General features: G+C 32.9%; 1 protein-coding gene across 1 annotated transcript in view; it reads right to left on the bottom strand.

The window, feature by feature from the left end:
• Window positions 1–3928: 3928 nt before the first annotated feature.
• Window positions 3929–20029, bottom strand: part of LOC133645850 (proline-rich protein 5-like) — a 28642-nt gene continuing 12541 nt past the window's right edge. Inside the window, exons 3-10 of the mRNA XM_062040760.1 lie at window positions 12684–12809; window positions 10828–10908; window positions 8648–8696; window positions 8427–8576; window positions 8215–8355; window positions 4947–5082; window positions 4609–4869; window positions 3929–4556 (exon numbers count right to left, since the gene is read on the bottom strand). Of these exons, the coding sequence (XP_061896744.1) occupies window positions 4282–4556; window positions 4609–4869; window positions 4947–5082; window positions 8215–8355; window positions 8427–8576; window positions 8648–8696; window positions 10828–10908; window positions 12684–12809 (1219 nt within the window). The 3' untranslated portion in view covers window positions 3929–4281. The remainder of the gene's footprint in view (window positions 4557–4608; window positions 4870–4946; window positions 5083–8214; window positions 8356–8426; window positions 8577–8647; window positions 8697–10827; window positions 10909–12683; window positions 12810–20029) is intronic.

The following is a 20029-nucleotide window of genomic DNA, read 5'->3' on the forward strand; positions in this document are numbered from 1 at the left end:
TCCAAATGGGCACTTTTATCCAGATCTTCACCAAACCCGCATTGTGTCTTGGGCAAAAAATATTAAATATAATAATTTTTCCTCTCTGTATAAAGAAAATTTGTTTTTGCATTTTTCATAAAAGCCTGATTTTCTTGTTTTTTTAAATAAAGAATGTAGTTTAAATTGTTTACATCATCTTTCTTCTCTTTACAATGTCTTGCAAAATTTTATTTTTTGCATTTTCATAATAAAAGCATTAATTTTTTTGATTTTTTTTGTTCAAATAAAGAATGTATTTCCAATTTTGCATTTTTTCCTACTTGTTATAAAGCAACTTTTGAGATGAAAAAAAAATTGTTTTATTGGAAAGGAAAAACTTAAAAAATATACTTTTTTAATTTAAAAGGAAAAAAATACAGAAAATTTAGAGACATGATTTTTTTTTTTTTAAGTGGACAATCCTAGTGGGCACTTTTATCCAGATCTTCACCAAACCTGCATTGTTTCTTAGGCAAAAAATATTAAATATAATAATTTTTCCTCTCTATGCATTTTCATAAAGGCCTGATTTTCTTGTTTTTTTAAATAAAGAATGCATTTTCAATTGTTTAAATAATCTTTCTTCTCTTTACAATGTCTTGCAAAATTGTATTTTTTGCATTTTCATAATAAAAGCAATAATTTTTTTATATATGTATATTTTTCAAATAAAGAATGTATTTCCAATTATAAATGTTTTCCTACTTGTTATAAAGCAACTTTTGAGATGAAAAAAATGTGTTTTATTGGAAAGGAAAAACTTAAAAAATATATTGTTTTAATTTAAAAGGAAAAAAATACACAAAATTTAGAGAAATTATTTTTTTCTTTTATCCAGATTTTCACCAAATCCGCATTGTTTCTTTGGCAAAAAATATTAGCATTTTCATAAAAGCCTGATTTTCTTGGTTTTTAAATAAAGAATGTATTTTCAATTGTTTAAATAATATTTATTCTCTTTATAAAGAATATCTCGCAAAATTGTGTTTTTTGCATTTTCATAATAAAAGCATTAATTACTTTTTTTTCCAAATAAAGGATGTATTTCCAATTATAAATTGTTTCCTACTTGTTATAAAGCACATTTTGAGATGAAAACGTTTTATTTTATCGGAAAGGAAAAATTTTACAAAAAAAAAAAAAAGAATTTTTTTTTAATTTAAAAGGAAAAAAATACACAAAATTTAGAGACATTTTTTTTTTTCTAACCGGACAATCCCAATGGGCCCTTTTAACCAGATTTTCACCAAATTTGCATTGTTTCTTTGGCAAACATTTTTAGCATTTTTTATAAACGCCTGATTTTCTTGGTTTTTAAATAAAGAATGTATTTTCAATTGTTTAAACAATCTTTCTTCCTTTTATAAAGAATGTCTCGCAAAATTGTGATTTTTGCATTTTCATAATAAAAGCATGAACAATTTTTTTTCAAATAAAGGACTTATTTCCAATTATAAAAATGTTCCTACTTGTTATAAAGCAAATTGAAAAAAAAAGTGTTTTATCGGAAAGAAAAAACTTTTTAAAAAAAAGTTTTTTGATTTAAAAGGAAAAAAATACACAAAATTTAGAGACATGTTTTTTTTTTGTAACTGGACAATCCCAATGGGCCCTTTTATCCAGATCTTCACCAAATCCGCATTCTTTCTTTGGCAAAAAATCCACACATTTTTGCGGAAATCGGCATTAAACCTAAATGAGTTTATGTATTTAGTCTGAAAACAATTTAGCATGACACCACTGGCATGAAGCAGGATAAATGGATGGAGGACAAAAGAAATGTACTCACAATGATGAAGTGTGTGTGTGTGTGTGTGTGTGTGTGTGTGTGTGTGTGTGTGTGTGTGTGTGTGTGTGTGTGTGTGTGTGTGTGTGTGTGTGTGTGTGTGTGTGTGTGTGTTCTTGTTTTTCTAACCTTCTTGAGACATCAACAAGGAAAAGTATCTTCCATATGAGGAGGTGTGAACAAGTGAGGACATAAATCATGGTCCCAATAACATTGTATCTAATAGACAATGTCTCGTTTGCACCCCCTGGTGGTGACATCTATCAAAATGAGGGTGGTCCCAAAAAGGAGGGATTTTTCACATTGACTATGTGTCGCTTTTAAAAGTGCTCCCCCTCTGGTCAACATATGAAATAACAAGTGTGTGTGTAAGAATTTGTAAGTGCACCCCCTCTGGTCAACATATGAAATAACAAGTGTGTGGAAAAATTTGAAGGGCTTCCCCCTCTGGCCAACATATGAAATAACAAGTGTGTGTAAGAAATTGAAATGCGCCCCCTCTGGCCAAAATAAAAATAAAAAAATAAAAAAGATGTATATAGAGACATACTGTAATAACTTGAAGTAAATTAGGAAAATTAAAAACCAATTACAAACAAAAAAATAATTTAAAAAAATAACTAAAAGCAGTCTTTTTCTCACAATGTGTCGACTTCTTTCCTATAAAATTGGGAACAATTTCTCATATTCTTAAATATATGAGAAATTGATTACTTATAGAGAAAATGATTACTTACTTATGTAAAATGATTACTTTTTAATGCAAAATGGTGACATTTGTCATGTAAAATTATTACTTTTATCACAATATTGCCAATTTTTTGGTTGTTCATGTAAAATAGTGACGTTTTGTGGGTAAAATTATGACTTTTGTCGTCATTTTGCCAAGTAAAATTCCGATTATTATATAATATTGCCAAAATTTCAAAGTTTTCTGATAAAATTGTGATTTTTTTCATGATTGCCAAAATTTTAAGCTTTTTTTCCAAATTGCGACTGTTATCGAGTTAAATTCCAACTTTTATCATAATATTGCACAAATGCTCCGTTTTTCTTGTAAAATCTTGACTTGCGTTGAGTAAAATGACGACTTTTATTATAATACTGCCAAATTTCTAAGTTTTTCTTGTGAAATTGTGACCTTTTTCTTGTGAAATTCCAACTCATTTTTCACAACAAGCTTTTTTTATATTTGCATAGTATGTATATATTATTAATGTTGTAAATACACATCTTTATATATCTAGAAAGGCTGGTCCTAAAGAGGGAGGCATTATTCGGAGGTCCCAAGAAGGTAAGAAATACAAGTGTGTGTGTGTGTGTGTGTGTGTGTGTGTGTGTGTGTGTGTGTGTGTGTGTGTGTGTGTGTTCTTGTTTTTCAACCCTTCTTGAGACATCAACAAGGAAAAGTAGCTTCCATATGAGGAGGTGTGAACAAGTGAGGACATAAATCAGGGTCCCAATAACATTGCATCTAATTTGCACCCCTGCTGGTGGAATCTATCAAAATGAGGGTGCCTCTGGCCAACATATGAAATAACAAGTGTGTGTAAGAAATTGAAATGCGCCCCGTTTGGCCAAAATGAAAAACAAAAAAAAAATCAAAATAAATATGTAAATAGAGACATACTGTAATAACTTGAAGTAAATTAGGAAAATTAAAAAACAATTACAAACAACAAAATAATTTAAAAAATAACTAAAAGCAGTCTTTTTCTCACAATGTGTCGACTTCTTTCCTAAAAAAATGGGAACAATTTCTCCTATTCTTTCCGTTTCTGTAATACTGCAATATTTTCTCGTAAAATTATTACTTTTTAATGTAAAATGTATTACTTTTTAATGCAAAATGGTGTCATTTGTCATGTAAAATTCTGACTTTTATCACAATATTGCCAATTTTTTTGTTGTTCTTGTAAAATAGTGACATTTTTTGGGTAAAATTATGACTTTCGTCATAACGTTTCCAAGTAAAATTCTGATTATTATTATAATATTGCCAACATTTCCAAAGTTTTCTGATAAAATTGTGACTTGTCGGGTAAAAGGACGACTCTTTTCATAAGATTGCCAACATTTTAAGCTTTTTTTTGTCAAATTGCGACTGTTATTGAGTAAAATTCCAACTTTTATCATAGCATTGCACAATTGTTCAGTTTTTCTTGTAAAATCTTGACTTGCGTTGAGTAAAATTAGGACTTTTATTATAATACTGCCAAATTTCTAAGTTTTTCTTGTGAAATTGTGACCTTTTTCCAACTCATTTTTCACAACAAGCTTTTTTGTATTTGCATAGTATGTATATATTATTAATGTTGTAAATACACATCTTTATATATCTAGAAAGGCTGGTCCTAAAGAGGGAGGCATTTTTCGGAGGTCCCAAGAAGGTAAGAAATACAAGTGTGTGTGTGTGTGTGTGTGTGTGTGTGTGTGTGTGTGTGTGTGTGTGTGTGTGTGTGTGTGTGGTTTAGCTACACGGTGCTCTGCCTGCCTTCGCGAGCGTAGCCCAGAGCCTCCGAGGAACGAGAAGGAAAATCAATAAATATCCCGTCTGAGTCGGAGTCGGTGGACTCGAGCACCTGTCCGATGATGGTGTCTGGGCTGGACGACTCGCTGGGCGGCGTGCAGGACGCCGCCTTGCCCAGGTCGGTCATGGTGGTCGTGGCCTCGGTGCCGTGCAGCGCTCCGGACGAGCGCAGCGCGAGGATGGACGGCGAGGACAGCGGCAGGTCGGAGGAGGCGGCGCCTGCGAAGTCACGGCGTCAGAACCTGAGTGCGTCGGCGGCGAGGGCGTGTACCTTTATACTGCGAGCCCACGCAGAGCCTGTTGGAGGCGGAGCCGGCGAGCTCGGCGTAGGTCAACGTTTGCTCCTCCAGACAGGAAATCATCTCACAGGCCGAGTGACGGCGGATCCCGCCGCTGCCGGCGGCGCCGCCGTCGGGGTCGTACTCTGCCACCGGGGTCAGCAGCAGAGGGATGTTGTAGCTCTTGGACCGTACCACCGGGTTCTTGGACAGCTGCTCGGCAGACTTGGACCAGCCCCACTGGAGGCGCCTCTCTGCAGGGAGCGGACTTGGGTCATACCATGACACCAGCAGGCGGTTATCAAACACCCGGCGAGGCCGTGCAACACACCCAGAACACAGCAGTGGTCCTCGCTCTGGTCTCCGGAGTAAAGTCCGTGGGTGCCCAGGTAGGGAGAGACCACTTTCTGGACCAGGGATTCCAGCCTCAGGTAGTCCTCGTTTACGCCACGCGACTCGTGGACTCCCTGCAACGACACACCGTCAGCCATAGGCACCGATTTACATTTAAGTTAAAGTACCAATGATAGTCACACACACACTAGGTGTGGCCAAATTATTATGTATAATGTATTTATATTATTCACATGTGAATAATGCTGTATAATAGACTGTATTTATATTATTCACGAGTGAACAATGCTGTATAATAGACTATTTATATTATTCACATGTGAGTAATGCTGTATAATAGACTATTTATATTATTCACATGTGAATAATGCTGTATAATAGACTGTATTTATGTTATTCACATGTGAATAATGCTGTATAATAGACTATTTATATTATTCACATGTGAGTAATGCTGTATAATAGACTATTTATATTATTCACATGTGAGTAATGCTGTATAATAGACTATTTATATTATTCAAATGTGAATAATGCTGTATAATAGACTATTTATATTATTCACATGTGAGTAATGCTGTATAATAGACTATTTATATTATTCACATGTGAATAATGCTGTATAATAGACTATTTATATTATTCACATGTGAGTAATGCTGTATAATAGACTATTTATATTATTCACATGTGAATAATGCTGTATGATAGACTGTATTTATGTTATTCACATGTGAATAATGCTGTATAATAGACTGTATTTATATTATTCACATGTGAATAATGCTGTATAATAGACTATTTATATTATTCACATGTGAGTAATGCTGTATAATAGACTATTTATATTATTCACATGTGAATAATGCTGTATAATAGACTATTTATATTATTCACATGTGAATAATGCTGTATAATAGACTATTTATATTATTCACATGTGAGTAATGCTGTATAATAGACTATTTATATTATTCACATGTGAATAATGCTGTATAATAGACTATTTATATTATTCACATGTGAATAATGCTGTATAATAGACTGTATTTATATTATTCACATGTGAATAATGCTGTATAATAGACTATTTATATTATTCACATGTGAATAATGCTGTATAATAGACTATTTATATTATTCACATGTGAATAATGCTGTATAATAGACTGTATTTGTTATTCACATGTGAATAATGTTGTATAATAGAGTGTATTTATGTTATTCACATGTGAATAATGCTGTATAATAGACTGTATTTATGTTATTCACATGTGAATAATGCTGTATAATAGACTGTATTTATATTATTCACATGTGAATAATGCTGTATAATAGACTGTATTTGTTATTCACATGTGAATAATGTTGTATAATAGACTGTATTTGTTATTCACATGTGAGTAATGTTGTATAATAGACTGTATTTATGTTATTCACATGTGAATAATGCTGTATAATAGACTGTATTTGTTATTCACATGTGAATAATGTTGTATAATAGAGTGTATTTATGTTATTCACATGTGAATAATGCTGTATAATAGACTGTATTTATGTTATTCACATGTGAATAATGCTGTATAATAGACTGTATTTATATTATTCACATGTGAATAATGCTGTATAATAGACTGTATTTGTTATTCACATGTGAATAATGTTGTATAATAGACTGTATTTGTTATTCACATGTGAGTAATGTTGTATAATAGACTGTATTTATGTTATTCACATGTGAATAATGCTGTATAATAGACTGTATTTATGTTATTCACATGTGAATAATGCTGTATAATAGACTGTATTTGTTATTCACATGTGAATAATGTTGTATAATAGACTGTATTTATGTTATTCACATGTGAATAATGCTGTATAATAGACTGTATTTATGTTATTCACATGTGAATAATGTTGTATAATAGAGTGTATTTATGTTATTCACATGTGAATAATGCTGTATAATAGACTGTATTTATGTTATTCACATGTGAATAATGCTGTATAATAGACTGTATTTATATTATTCACATGTGAATAATGCTGTATAATAGACTGTATTTATATTATTCACATGTGAACAATTCTGTATAATAGACTGTATTTATATTATTCACATGTGAACAATGCTGTATAATAGACTAATTATATCATTCACATGTGAACAATGCTGTATAATAGACTGTATTTATGTTATTCACATGTGAATAATGCTATATAATAGACTGTATTTATGTTAGTCACATGTGAATAAAGCTGTATAATAGACTATTTATATTATTCACATGTGAATAATGCTATATAATAGACTGTATTTGTTATTCACATGTGAATAATGTTGTATAATAGAGTGTATTTATGTTATTCACATGTGAGTAATGTTGTATAATAGAGTGTATTTATGTTATTCACATGTGAATAATGCTGTATAATAGACTGTATTTGTTATTCACATGTGAATAATGTTGTATAATAGACTGTATTTATGTTATTCACATGTGAATAATGCTGTATAATAGACTGTATTTATGTTATTCACATGTGAATAATGCTGTATAATAGACTGAATTTATGTTATTCACATGTGAATAATGCTGTATAATAGACTGTATTTATGTTATTCACATGTGAATAATGCTGTATAATAGACTATATTATTCACATGTGAATAATGCTGTATAATAGACTGTATTTATGTTATTCACATGTGAATAATGCTGTATAATAAACTGTATTTATGTTGTTCACATGTGAATAATGCTGTATAATAGACTGTATTTATATTATTCACATGTGAATAATGCTGTATAATACTGTATTTATGTTATTCACATGTGAATAGTGCTGTATAATAGACTGTATTTATATCATTCACATGTAAAAAATACCTAAGTGTTTATTGTCTATTGTGAGCGAACTGTGGTGCTGAATTTCCCCCAGGGATCAATCAAGTACTTTCTATTCTATTCTCTAATAAGTACTTAATAATTAATAATTAAGAGCCAATATGTTACTAATTTGCATGTTAACAAGCAACTAATTAATGGTGAATATGTTCCCCATACTAAAGTGTTACCAATAATATGTTTATTAATATTTTTTACAATTGTTTCCCCTAGTTTAGCTATTTCTCTTTAAATTGTGCTTTTTTAAATGAATTTTTTTACAACGTGCCTGAGGGGTTGTAAGCGGCCCCTTGGACACACCTGATGCACCTGGCAGGAGGTAAAGAATCACCTCACCTGCAGGACGAGCAGCATCTGCGTGACAGACGGCGGCACTCTGGCTCGGGGTCGAGACAAGGCGTCCTCCAGCTTCACGCTCAGGACGATGGTGCTCCGGAAGTGGAGCAGGGCCAGCTGACGGACCGAGGGCTCCTTACCCTGCGTGGAGACGCCACCAATCAGACACCCGTCAGAGCCCCTTTGCTTACCCTCTGGGGAGGAGCGTCTACCTGCACCGGGTGGAAGATGGCCTGCAGCATGGAGAGCACGTCGCAGAAGAAGAAGTCCCACGTCTCCGCCAGAGAGTCCAGCAACTTCTGGCCTTCGTAGAACCTTATCTTGTCCCTCAGGATGACCATGCCTTTTGTCAGCAGCTGGTTCTGTCGCATGAAATGTCAACAAATGTCCGTCATTAGGATATGGAGAAACATCTACTTCCTGTTGGCATTACCTGAAGGTACTCCGTGAAGAAGGACCCCAGCTCGGTCTTCAGCAGGTGCCTGGTGGAGAAACATCTGCTTTATCGGGTGACTCATCTTCTTGTTTACCACGTGTTATAAAACTGGTCAATCGGCCCGCGACACAAACGAGCCGAGTAGGCAGGATGGTGAGTTCCCGGCACATGGCAACCCCAGACCATCATGCCGGCAACGTTCCCTCTAAGGCAGTGTTTTTCAACCTTTTTTCCTAGATTTTCCTCGTATCTTTCATCCTAGGTGATTTCCTAAGAGGAGTCCTTTCAAATTCATGACGTGTTCTTAAACGGCCAAATTGTTCCCACCTGTTGTTCTTAAGTCGCTGAATGCCAAATGGTTAGCGCGTGCGTGTCTATCATAATTTGCATATAAACACGCCCTTATTTCCCCAATATGCATATGTAAACATCCTTAATTCCGTAATTTTGACTTTTTTGGTGTTTTCCTGGGTGGAGTGTTTTAGTTCTTGTCTCGCGCTCCTATTTGTGGTTTTTTCTCTTTTTTTTGGTATTTTCCTGCAGCAGTTTCATGTATTCCTTTGAGCGATATTTCCCGCATCTACTTTGTTTTAGCAATCGAAAATATTTCAGTTGTTTTCATCCTTCTTTGCAGCAATAAGTTCCTAACTTTTCCTCGTATCTTTCTTCCTAGGTGATTTCCTAAGAGGAGTCCTTTCAAATTCATGACGTGTTCTTAAACGGCCAAATTGTTCCCACCTGCTGTTCTTAAGTCGCTGAATGCCAAATGGTTAGCGCGTGCATGTCTATCATAATTTGCATATAAACACACCCTTATTTCCCCAATATGCATATGTAAACATCCTTAATTCCGTAATTTTGACTTTTTCTGTGTTTTCCTGGGTGTAGTGTTTTACTTCTTGTCTTGCGCTCCTATTTTGGTGGCTTTTTCTCTTTTTTGGGGGTATTTTCCTGTAGCGGTTTCATGTCTTCCTTTGAGCGATATTTCCCGCATCTACTTTGTTTTAGCAATCGAGAATATTTCAGTTGTTTTCATCCTTCTTTGCAGCAATAAGTTCCTAACTTTTCCTCGTATCTTTCTTCCTAAGTGATTTCCAAAGAGGAGTCCTTTCAAATTAATGACATGTTCTTAAACGGCCAAATTGTTCCCACCTGCTGTTCTTAAGTTGCTGAATGCCAAATGGTTAGCGCGTGCGTGTCTATCATAATTTGCATATAAACACGCCCAATTTTTCCTCTAATATGCATATGTAAACCTCCTTAACTCCGTAATTTTGACTTTTTTGGTGTTTTCCTGGGTGTAGTGTTTTACTTCTTGTCTTGCGCTCCTGTTTTGGTGGCTTTTTCTCTTTTTTGGGGGTATTTTCCTGTAGCAGTTTCATGTCTTCCTTTGAGCGATATTTCCCGCATCTACTTTGTTTTAGCAATCGAGAATATTTCAGTTGTTTTCATCCTTCTTTGCAGCAATAAGTTCCTAACTTTTCCTCGTATCTTTCTTCCTAAGTGATTTCCAAAGAGGAGTCCTTTCAAATTCATGACGTGTTCTTAAACGGCCAAATTGTTCCCACCTGCTGTTCTCAAGTCGCTGAATGCCAAATGGTTAGCGCGTGCGTGACTATCATAATTTGCATATAAACACGCCCTTATTTCCCCAATATGCATATGTAAACATCCTTAATTCCGTAATTTTGACTTTTTTGGTGTTTTCCTGGGTGTAGTGTTGTAGTTCTTGTCTTGCGCTCCTATTTTGGTGGCTTTTTCTCCTTTTTGGGGGTATTTTCCTGTAGCAGTTTCATGTCTTCCTTTGAGCGATATTTCCCGCATCTACTTTGTTTTAGCAATCGAGAATATTTCAGTTATTTTTATCCTTCTTTGCAGCAATAAGTTCCTAACTTTTCCTCGTATCTTTCTTCCTAGGTGATTTCCTAAGAGGAGTCCTTTCAAATTCATGACGTGTTCTTAAACGGCCAAATTGTTCCCACATGCTGTTCTTAAATCGCTGAATGCCAAATGGTTAGCGTGGGCGTGTCTATCATAATTTGCATATAAACACACCCTTATTTCCCCAATATGCACAAGTAAACACCCTTAATTCCGTAATTTGCATAGATAAACGCATTGCATGCATGTATCCCCCTATTTTAGGTGTCAACTGCAGGTAAACGCCTCGACCGTACCTGACGCCTTCGTTTAGAGCGTAAAGTTCGTTGTCAGCCAAACCTTTCTTCTGGAAGACTGCGATGACGGCGTTGTGGATACTGCAACAACAAAAAATACCGCCTTAAAATGCAGAAAAACATGTAAATGAGGTTGTAAAGTGTGTAATAACCTGTAATTAATCCTGATTCATACAAATTCAAAAATGTGAATAATCTGAGTTTTTCTTTACACTTTAGACAGCACTAATTAAAATGTTAAGGGTTTTTTCAAGTTAATTTAAAATCATGCAAGTCAGTAATAATAAGTTATTAACCATGATGAATCCAAATTAAAAATTGGATTAATCTGATTTAAAAAAAATCGTTTGACAACATTAGTTTTTTTAAATTAATGTACATTATGCAAGCGAGTATTAACCTATGATTAATAATGTTTTATACAAATTCAAAAATGGAATTAATCTGATTCAGAAAAAATAATCATTTAACAGCAAAAGTCAAAATATTAAGTTAAAAAAAAAGAGTTAATTTAAGATATGTAAGCGAGCAATAACCTGCGATTAATCATGATTAATCCAAATTCAAAAATGCGATTAATCTGATTTTTGTTTTTTTTTGTTATCGTTTGACAGCATAAGTCAAAATATTAAGGGTATTTTTAAAGTTGATTTAAGTTATGCAAGTAAGTAATAACTTGTGATTAATCATGATTAAACCAAATGCAAAAATGTGATTAACCTGATTTTAAAAATTCATGGTTTGAGAGCACGAGTCAAAATATTAAAGGTCTTTTTAAAGTTGAATTAAATTATGCAAGCAAGTAATAACCTGTGATTAACCATGATTGATCCAAATTTAAGAAAATGTGATCAACCTGATTTTTTTTAAATAATTGTTTGACAGCACAAGTCAAAATATAAAGATTTTTTTAAAGTTAATTTAAATTATGCAAGCGAGTTATAACCTGTGATTAATCATGATTAATTAAAATAAAAAAATGTGATTACTCTTGATTTTTTTTAATAATCGTTTGACAGCACAAGTCAAAAATATATTTTTTAAGTTACTTTTAATTATGCAAGCGAGTTATAACCTGTGATTAATCGTGATTAATTCAAATTTTAAAATGTGATCAATTTGATTTTTTTTTTTAAATAACTGTTTCACAGCACAAGTCAAAAATATTAAGGGAATTTTTAAAGTTAATTTAAATTATGCAAGCGAGTTATAACCTGTGATTAATCATGATTAATCCAAATTTTTAAAAATTTGATCAATCTGATTTTTAAAGAATCTTTTGACAATACAAGTCAAAATATTATAATTTTTTTAAAATTATGCAAGCAAGTTATAACCTGTGATTAATCATGATTAATCCAAATTAAAAAATGTGATCCTTTTGATATTTTTAAAATAATCATTTGACAACACAAGTCAAAAAATCATGGGGGTTTTACGTTAATCTGAATTATGCAAGCAAGTTATAACCTGCGATTAATCGTGATTAATTCAAATTTTAAAATGTGATCAGTCTGAGATTTTAAAAATAATCGTTTGACAGCACAAGTCAAAATATTAGTTTTTTTAAAGTTAATTTAAATTATGCAAGCGAGTTATAACCTGTGATTAATCGCGATTAATTCAAATTTTAATAAACAATTGACGGCTTTCAGAAAAGGGTCTAGAGGCGTAACAGAGGGTGTCCGCTGTGTGCCAGGCAATTGTTGCTGTTTAAAAGGTGTTGGAGGAGGCAAACGTGTCTTTTGTTCTGTGCAAAAGGCACCGAGAAGCTCCTATTTCAGTCCCCACCTTGCAACTGGAACCAGATAGAGAAAAACGGGCTCGAGTGTGACTACTTTTGCAATTTGCTGTACCTGTTCCAGGTGGCGTTGGCGCCGGCCCGCTTCTGCTTCTCCCCCCTGTCCTCCGGTGACCCCTTCTCGCTCTTGCCCAGGTCGCTGAGGCTGGGCGAGCTCATCAGCTTGAGCCGGTGCAGAGTCCTCATGGAGGGGGAGAGAGAGAGACCAGAGCATACCAGCTAAGGACCGGAGTAAAGTAGGACAGGGCGACCGACGCATGACAGAGAGCTTGTTTTAAAAAAAAGAGCAGAGTGTGGGCGGGGCCGAGATGGAAAATGGGCGTGGCCCCGCTTGCCCCCGAGGTCTTGGATGAGGAGAGAACAGCGATGGGGTTCCTAAACAATGCCACCTTTGATGCCAACAAATATTTATGCGGCACGCAGATGCCAGTGGAAGTGCGGGGTGAGCAGAGTGACAAGACAAAAGCTGTCTTTGAGCTTACCAAGCAGAAGGCTTGTAAAACTCCACTGTGTAGGATGGGAAGCGACATGAAGGTGTCGGTTTCTTTGATGTATTGTGATCCACAGGAAGATTTTGTCTTGACCCGAGATCTACAAAGCGGAGAGGAAGCAGGACCAGACTCCCCTCCAGGCACCTTTTCTTTGAACTGTTTACGACCCCCTTCCCTTAGAAACAGCTGTTGCCATGTAATCAGGGAAAGTCCAAATAAAAGAGGAGGCGTACAATCTTTCGTCAGAGCGTGGTGGGAGACTGTACAAAGGTACAGTCCAGATGTTTCTCCTCAATTGAGCCAAATTTAATTCTGTCTCTGTTTAATTCCTTGCTTCTTTGTCTGTTTAATAGATGTCATCAGTGTTTGGAACCTGACACAGGATGAGTGGAATGTGTTGATGTTGGAATGGTTTGAATCCATTGAAAAATGTGGGAATTGTGGAAGTGTGAAAAATGGGGGGGAATGGCCCTAAAACCTGGGAATTCTGGGAAATCTGGGAATGTTTTTTAGAATTGTTGAAGTAGAGCACACAATTCCTGAACAGGCTGAATATTTTTAAGTTGGAACGGTTTGAATTGGATAAAAAAAAATGTGGGCGTTGTGGAACTTTGAAATGAATTTTGGAAATGGTGGAAGTTTGAAAAATGGGCAATTTATTTTGAATGGGAAAAATGTCCCGGAAAACATGGAATTTGGGGAATTCTGGGAATTTTTGGAAATTGTCAATGGGAAAGCCCGCAATTCCCGAATAGGCTGAACAGTTTGAAGTTGGAACGGTGTGAATTGGATAAAAAATGTGGGAGTTGTGGAACTTTGAAAAATGCCCCATTGATTTTGAAGGGAATTAAATGGAAATTTGGGAATTTCGGGAAAAGCGGGAATTTTTTTGAAAAAGTTAAAAAAATAATTAAAGTGAATGCTCTGAATGGTTGGTGTTGGAGTTTTTGAAATCAGTCGAGAAATGTTGAAGTAGTAACATTTTTAATTGTGAAATGGTATTATGGGATTTCAGGAAAACCGGGAATTTTTTCCAGTTCAAATCAGGAGGAATGTTTTGACGGTGAAACGCTTGAAGTGGGTTGAAAAATGTGGAAGGAGTAGTGGACAGAAAAAAGGGTATGAAAAACTGGGACTTCCTGGTATTTTCTTATTTACAGTAAAAAAAAGAAATGTAAATTTTACAGCAAAATTCTGACAACTGAGCTGCCTTTTTTTTTTTTTTTTTTAAACCATAAAAACGGCAATACTGTTTTTCCATTTACAGTAATATACACTACATTTTGAGGTGAAATTACTACAATTTACCATATGGATGACAGAGTCTGGTGTTTTTTACTGTAAAATTGCATTTTTCTTATTTACAGTAAAAAAAGAAATGTAAATTTTACAGCAAAATTCTGACAACTGAGCTGCCTTTTTTTTTTTTTTTTTTTTTTTTTAAACCATAAAAACGGCAATACTGTTTTTGCATTTACATTAATATACACTACATTTTGAGGTGACATTACTACAATTTACCATATGGATGACAGAGTCTGGTGTTTTTTACTGTAAAATTGAATTTTTCTTATTTACAGCAGAAAAAGAAATGTAAATTTTACAGCAAAATTCTGACAACTGAGCTGCCTTCTTTTTTTTTTTTTTTTAAACCATAAAAACGGCAATACTGTTTTTCCATTTACAGTAATATACACTACATTTTGAGGTGAAATTACTACAAATTACCATATGGATGACAGTCTGGTGTTTTTTTTACTGTAAAATGGCATTTTTCTTATTTACAGCAGAAAAAGAAATGTAAATTTTACAGCAAAATTCTGACAACTGAGCTGCCTTTTTTTTTTTTTTTTTTTTTTTTTAACCATAAAAACGGCAATACTGTTTTTCCATTTACAGTAATATACACTACATTTTGAGGTGAAATTACTACAATTTACCATATGGATGACAGAGTCTCGTGTTTTTTACTGTAAAATTGCATTTTTCTTATTTACAGCAGAAAAAGAAATGTAAATTTTACAGCAAAATTCTGACAACTGAGCTGCCTTTTTTTTTTTTTTTTTTTTTTTAAACCATAAAAACGGCAATACTGTTTTTCCATTTACAGTAATATACACTACATTTTGAGGTAAAATTACTACAATTTACCATATTTTTTTACATTTTAGTAAAAAATAAAATAAAAAAATAATAATAAAATAAAATGCATAAAAAAATGGTGTAAAAATAGTATTCACTGTTAGAAGCAGCCCTCTGGGGCCAAACATAACTGCGATGTGGCCCCCAGTCAAAACCACTTTGACATCTCTAGTGTGGTCTATTGTGACTAATATATGGGGGGGGAAATTATTCAAAAATGTAGTGGGTGCGGCTTATATAGTCAGGAAAATACAGTAAATGAAGCGTTGTTTACAGTTATTGGTAGAAGGATTTATCATGCATTGTTAGCCGCCACCTACTAGTGTGTCCATGACGATGACTTCTGTTTTGTTTGATCAGCCGTTTTACTGCCGCATGACAGGCACCGATAAATAACCATTTAAAAAATGTTTCTGTGTAAAAAAACTAATTTCACAGCGTATCTATCTGCAGCTTATAGTGGAATTCGCAGGTGTCAAACTCAAGGCCCGGGGGCCAGATGTGGCCCTCCATTTTATTTGGCCCTCGAAAGCCTGGAAATAATATTTATCAATAAAGTAGCGTAACTTTTCTTACTAAATGTAGTATTTCTTTATATTTTGGGAGAAAAAAAAAATTATGTTCACTTAAATATTGTCTAATTATGCAAAAATACATGCTCAAACATTCAAACCGTTTTTTTAAATAGAAATCAATACTAATAATAATGATTTCAAAGCAAGTTATCCATCAAATTGTGCAATGTAAAAATAGCAAATAGATTTCATGGTCAAATTGTGAAATTTATTGTGGTTTTTACAGCATTTTTCTCTAAATGAAAAAAACATTAATTTTTATTTTACTGTAATAAACTGTGGTGCCGTTTTGGCATTTACAGTAATACATCGAAAAAAATCTACAGAAACAAACTGGCAGCTCAGGTGCAAAAAATTTACTGTAAAATTGCATTTTTTTTAAATTTACAGTAAAAAAAGAAATGTAAATTTTACAGTAAAATTCTGACAACTGAGCTGCCTTTTTGTTGTTTTTTTTACCATAAAAACGGCAGTACTGTTATCCATCAAATTGTGCAATGTAAAAATAGCAAATAGATTTCATGGTCAAATTGTGAAATTTATTGTGGTTTTTACAGCATTTTTCTCTAAATGAAAAAAACATTAATTTTTTTTTACTGTAATAAACTGTGGTGCCGTTTTGGCATTTACAGTAATACATCGAAAAAAAATCTACAGAAACAAACTGGCAGCTCAGGTGCAAAAAATTTACTGTAAAATTGCATTTTTTTTAATTTACAGTAAAAAAAGAAATGTAAATTTTACAGTAAAATTCTGACAACTGAGCTGCCTTTTTTTTTTTTTTTTACCATAAAAACGGCAGTACTGTTTTTCCATTTACAGTAATATACACTACATTTTGAGGTGAAATTACTACAATTTACCATATGGATGACAGAGTCTGGTGTTTTTTACTGTAAAATTGCATTTTTCTTATTTACAGTAAAAAAAGAAATGTAAATTTTACAGCAAAATTCTGACAACTGAGCTGCCTTTTTTTTTTTTTTTTTTTAAACCATAAAAACGGCAATACTGTTTTTCCATTTACAGTAATATACACTACATTTTGAGGTGAAATTACTACAATTTACCATATGGATGACAGTCTGGTGTTTTTTTTACTGTAAAATGGCATTTTTCTTATTTACAGCAGAAAAAGAAATGTACATTTTACAGCAAAATTCTGACAACTGAGCTGCCTTTTTTTTTTTTTTTTTTTTTTTTTTAAACCATAAAAACGGCAATACTGTTTTTCCATTTACAGTAATATACACTACATTTTGAGGTGAAGTTACTACAATTTACCATATGGATGACAGAGTCTGGTGTTTTTTACTGTAAAATTGCATTTTTCTTATTTACAGCAGAAAAAGAAATGTAAATTTTACAGCAAAATTCTGACAACTGAGCTGCCTTTTTTTTTTTTTTTTTTAAACCATAAAAACGGCAATACTGTTTTTCCATTTACAGTAATATACACTACATTTTGAGGTGAAATTACTACAATTTACCATATGGATGACAGAGTCTGGTGTTTTTTGCTGTAAAACTGCATTTTTCTTATTTACAGCAGAAAAAGAAATGTAAATTTTACAGCAAAATTCTGACAACTGAGCTGCATTTTTTTTTCTTTCTTTTTTAAACCATAAAAACGGCAATACTGTTTTTCCATTTACAGTAATATACACTACATTTTGAGGTGAAATTACTACAATTTACCATATGGATGACAGTCTGGTGTTTTTTACTGTAAAATTGCATTTTTCTTATTTACAGCAGAAAAAGAAATGTAAATTTTACAGCAAAATTCTGACAACTGAGCTGCCTTTTTTTTTTCTTTCTTTTTTTAAACCATAAAAACGGCAATACTGTTTTTCCATTTACAGTAATATACACTACATTTTGAGGTGAAATTACTACAATTTACCATATTTTTTTTTACATTTTAGGTTAAAAAAAAAATCTACTAAAAAATTGCATTAAACAATGGTGTAAAAATAGTATTCACTGTTAGAAGCGGCCCTCTGGGGCCAAACATAACTGCGATGTGGCCCTCAGTCAAAACCACTTTGACATCTCTAGTGTGGTCTATTGTGACTAATATATGGGGGGGGGGGATTATTCTAAAATTTAGTGGGTGCGGCTTAATATAGTCAGGAAAATACAGTAAATGAAGCGTTGTTGACAGTTATTGGTAGAAGGATTTATCATGCATTGTTAGCCGCCACCTACTAGTGTGTCCATGACGATGACTTCTGTTTTGTTTGATGAGCCGTTTTACTGCCGCATGACAGGCACCGATAAATAACCATTTACAAAATGTTTCTGTGTAAAAAAACTAATTTCACAGCGTATCTATCTGCAGCTTATAGTCGAATTCGCAGGTGTCAAACTCAAGGCCCGGGGGCCAGATGTGGCCCTCCACTTCATTTTATTTGGCCCTCGAAAGCCTGGAAATAATATTTATCAATAAAGTACCGTAACTTTTCTTACTAAATGTAGTATTTCTTTATATTTTGGGAGAAAAAAAAAATTATGTTCACTTAAATATTGTCTAATTATGCAAAAATATATGCTCAAACATTCAAACTGTTTTTTTAAATAGAAATAAATACTAATAATAATGATTTCAAAGCAAGTTATCCATCAAATTGTGCAATGTAAAAATAGCAAATAGATTTCATGGTCTAATTGTGAAATTTATTGTGGTTTTTACAGCATTTTTCTCTAAACGAAAAAAACATTAATTTTTTTTTTACTGTAATAAACTGTGGTGCCGTTTTGGCATTTACAGTAATACATCGAAAAAAATCTACAGAAACAAACTGGCAGCTCAGGTGCAAAAAATGTACTGTAAAATTGCATTTTTTTAAAATTTACAGTAAAAAAGAAATGTCAATTTTACAGTAAAATTCTGACAACTGAGCTGCCTTTTTTTTTTTTTTTTTTACCATAAAAACGGCAGTACTGTTATCCATCAAATTGTGCAATGTCCAAATAGCAAATAGATTTCATGGTCAAATTGCGAAATTTATTGTGGTTTTTACAGCATTTTTCTCTAAATGAAAAAAACATAAATTTTTTTTTTACTGTAATAAACTGTGGTGCCGTTTTGGCATTTACAGTAATACATCGAAAAAAATCTACAGAAACAAACTGGCAGCTCAGGTGCAAAAAATGTACTGTAAAATTGCATTTTTTTAAATTTACAGTAAAAAAAGAAATGTAAATTTTACAGTAAAATTCTGACAACTGAGCTGCCTTTTTTTTGTTTTTTTTTACCATAAAAACGGCAGTACTGTTATCCATCAAATTGTGCAATGTAAAAATAGCAAATAGATTTCATGGTCAAATTGTGAAATTTATTGTGGTTTTTACAGCATTTTTCTCTAAATAAAAAAAAAACATTAATTTTTTTTTACTGTAATAAACTGTGGTGCCGTTTTGGCATTTACAGTAATACATCGAAAAAAATCTACAGAAACAAACTGGCAGCTCAGGTGCAAAAAATGTACTGTAAAATTGCATTTTTTTAAATTTACAGTAAAAAAAGAAATGTCAATTTTACAGTAAAATTCTGACAACTGAGCTGCCTTTTTTTTTTTTTTTTACCATAAAAACGGCAGTACTGTTATCCATCAAATTGTGCAATGTAAAAATAGCAAATAGATTTCATGGTCAAATTGTGAAATTTATTGTGGTTTTTACAGCATTTTTCTCTAAATGAAAAAAACATTAATTTTTTTTTTTACTGTAATAAACTGTGGTGCCGTTTTGGCATTTACAGTAATACATCGAAAAAAAATCTACAGAAACAAACTGGCAGCTCAGGTGCAAAAAATGTACTGTAAAATTGCATTTTTTTTTAATTTACAGTAAAAAAAGAAATGTAAATTTTACAGTAAAATTCTGACAACTGAGCTGCCTTTTTTTCTTTTTCTATTTTTTACCATAAAAACGGCAGTACTGTTTTTCCATTTACAGTAATATACACTACATTTTGAGGTGAAATTACTACAATTTACCATATCTTTTTACATTTTAGTAAAAATAAAATAAAATAAAATAAATATAATAATACAATGCATTAAAAAATGGTGTAAAAATAGTATTCACTGTTAGAAGTGGCATTCTGGGGCCAAACATAACTGCGATGTGGCCCTCAGTCAAAACCACTTTGACATGTCTAGTGTGGTCTATTGTGACTAATATAT

The sequence above is a fragment of the Entelurus aequoreus genome, linkage group LG03 (genome assembly GCF_033978785.1).
Source record: "Entelurus aequoreus isolate RoL-2023_Sb linkage group LG03, RoL_Eaeq_v1.1, whole genome shotgun sequence".
Lineage (NCBI taxonomy): Eukaryota > Metazoa > Chordata > Actinopteri > Syngnathiformes > Syngnathidae > Entelurus > Entelurus aequoreus.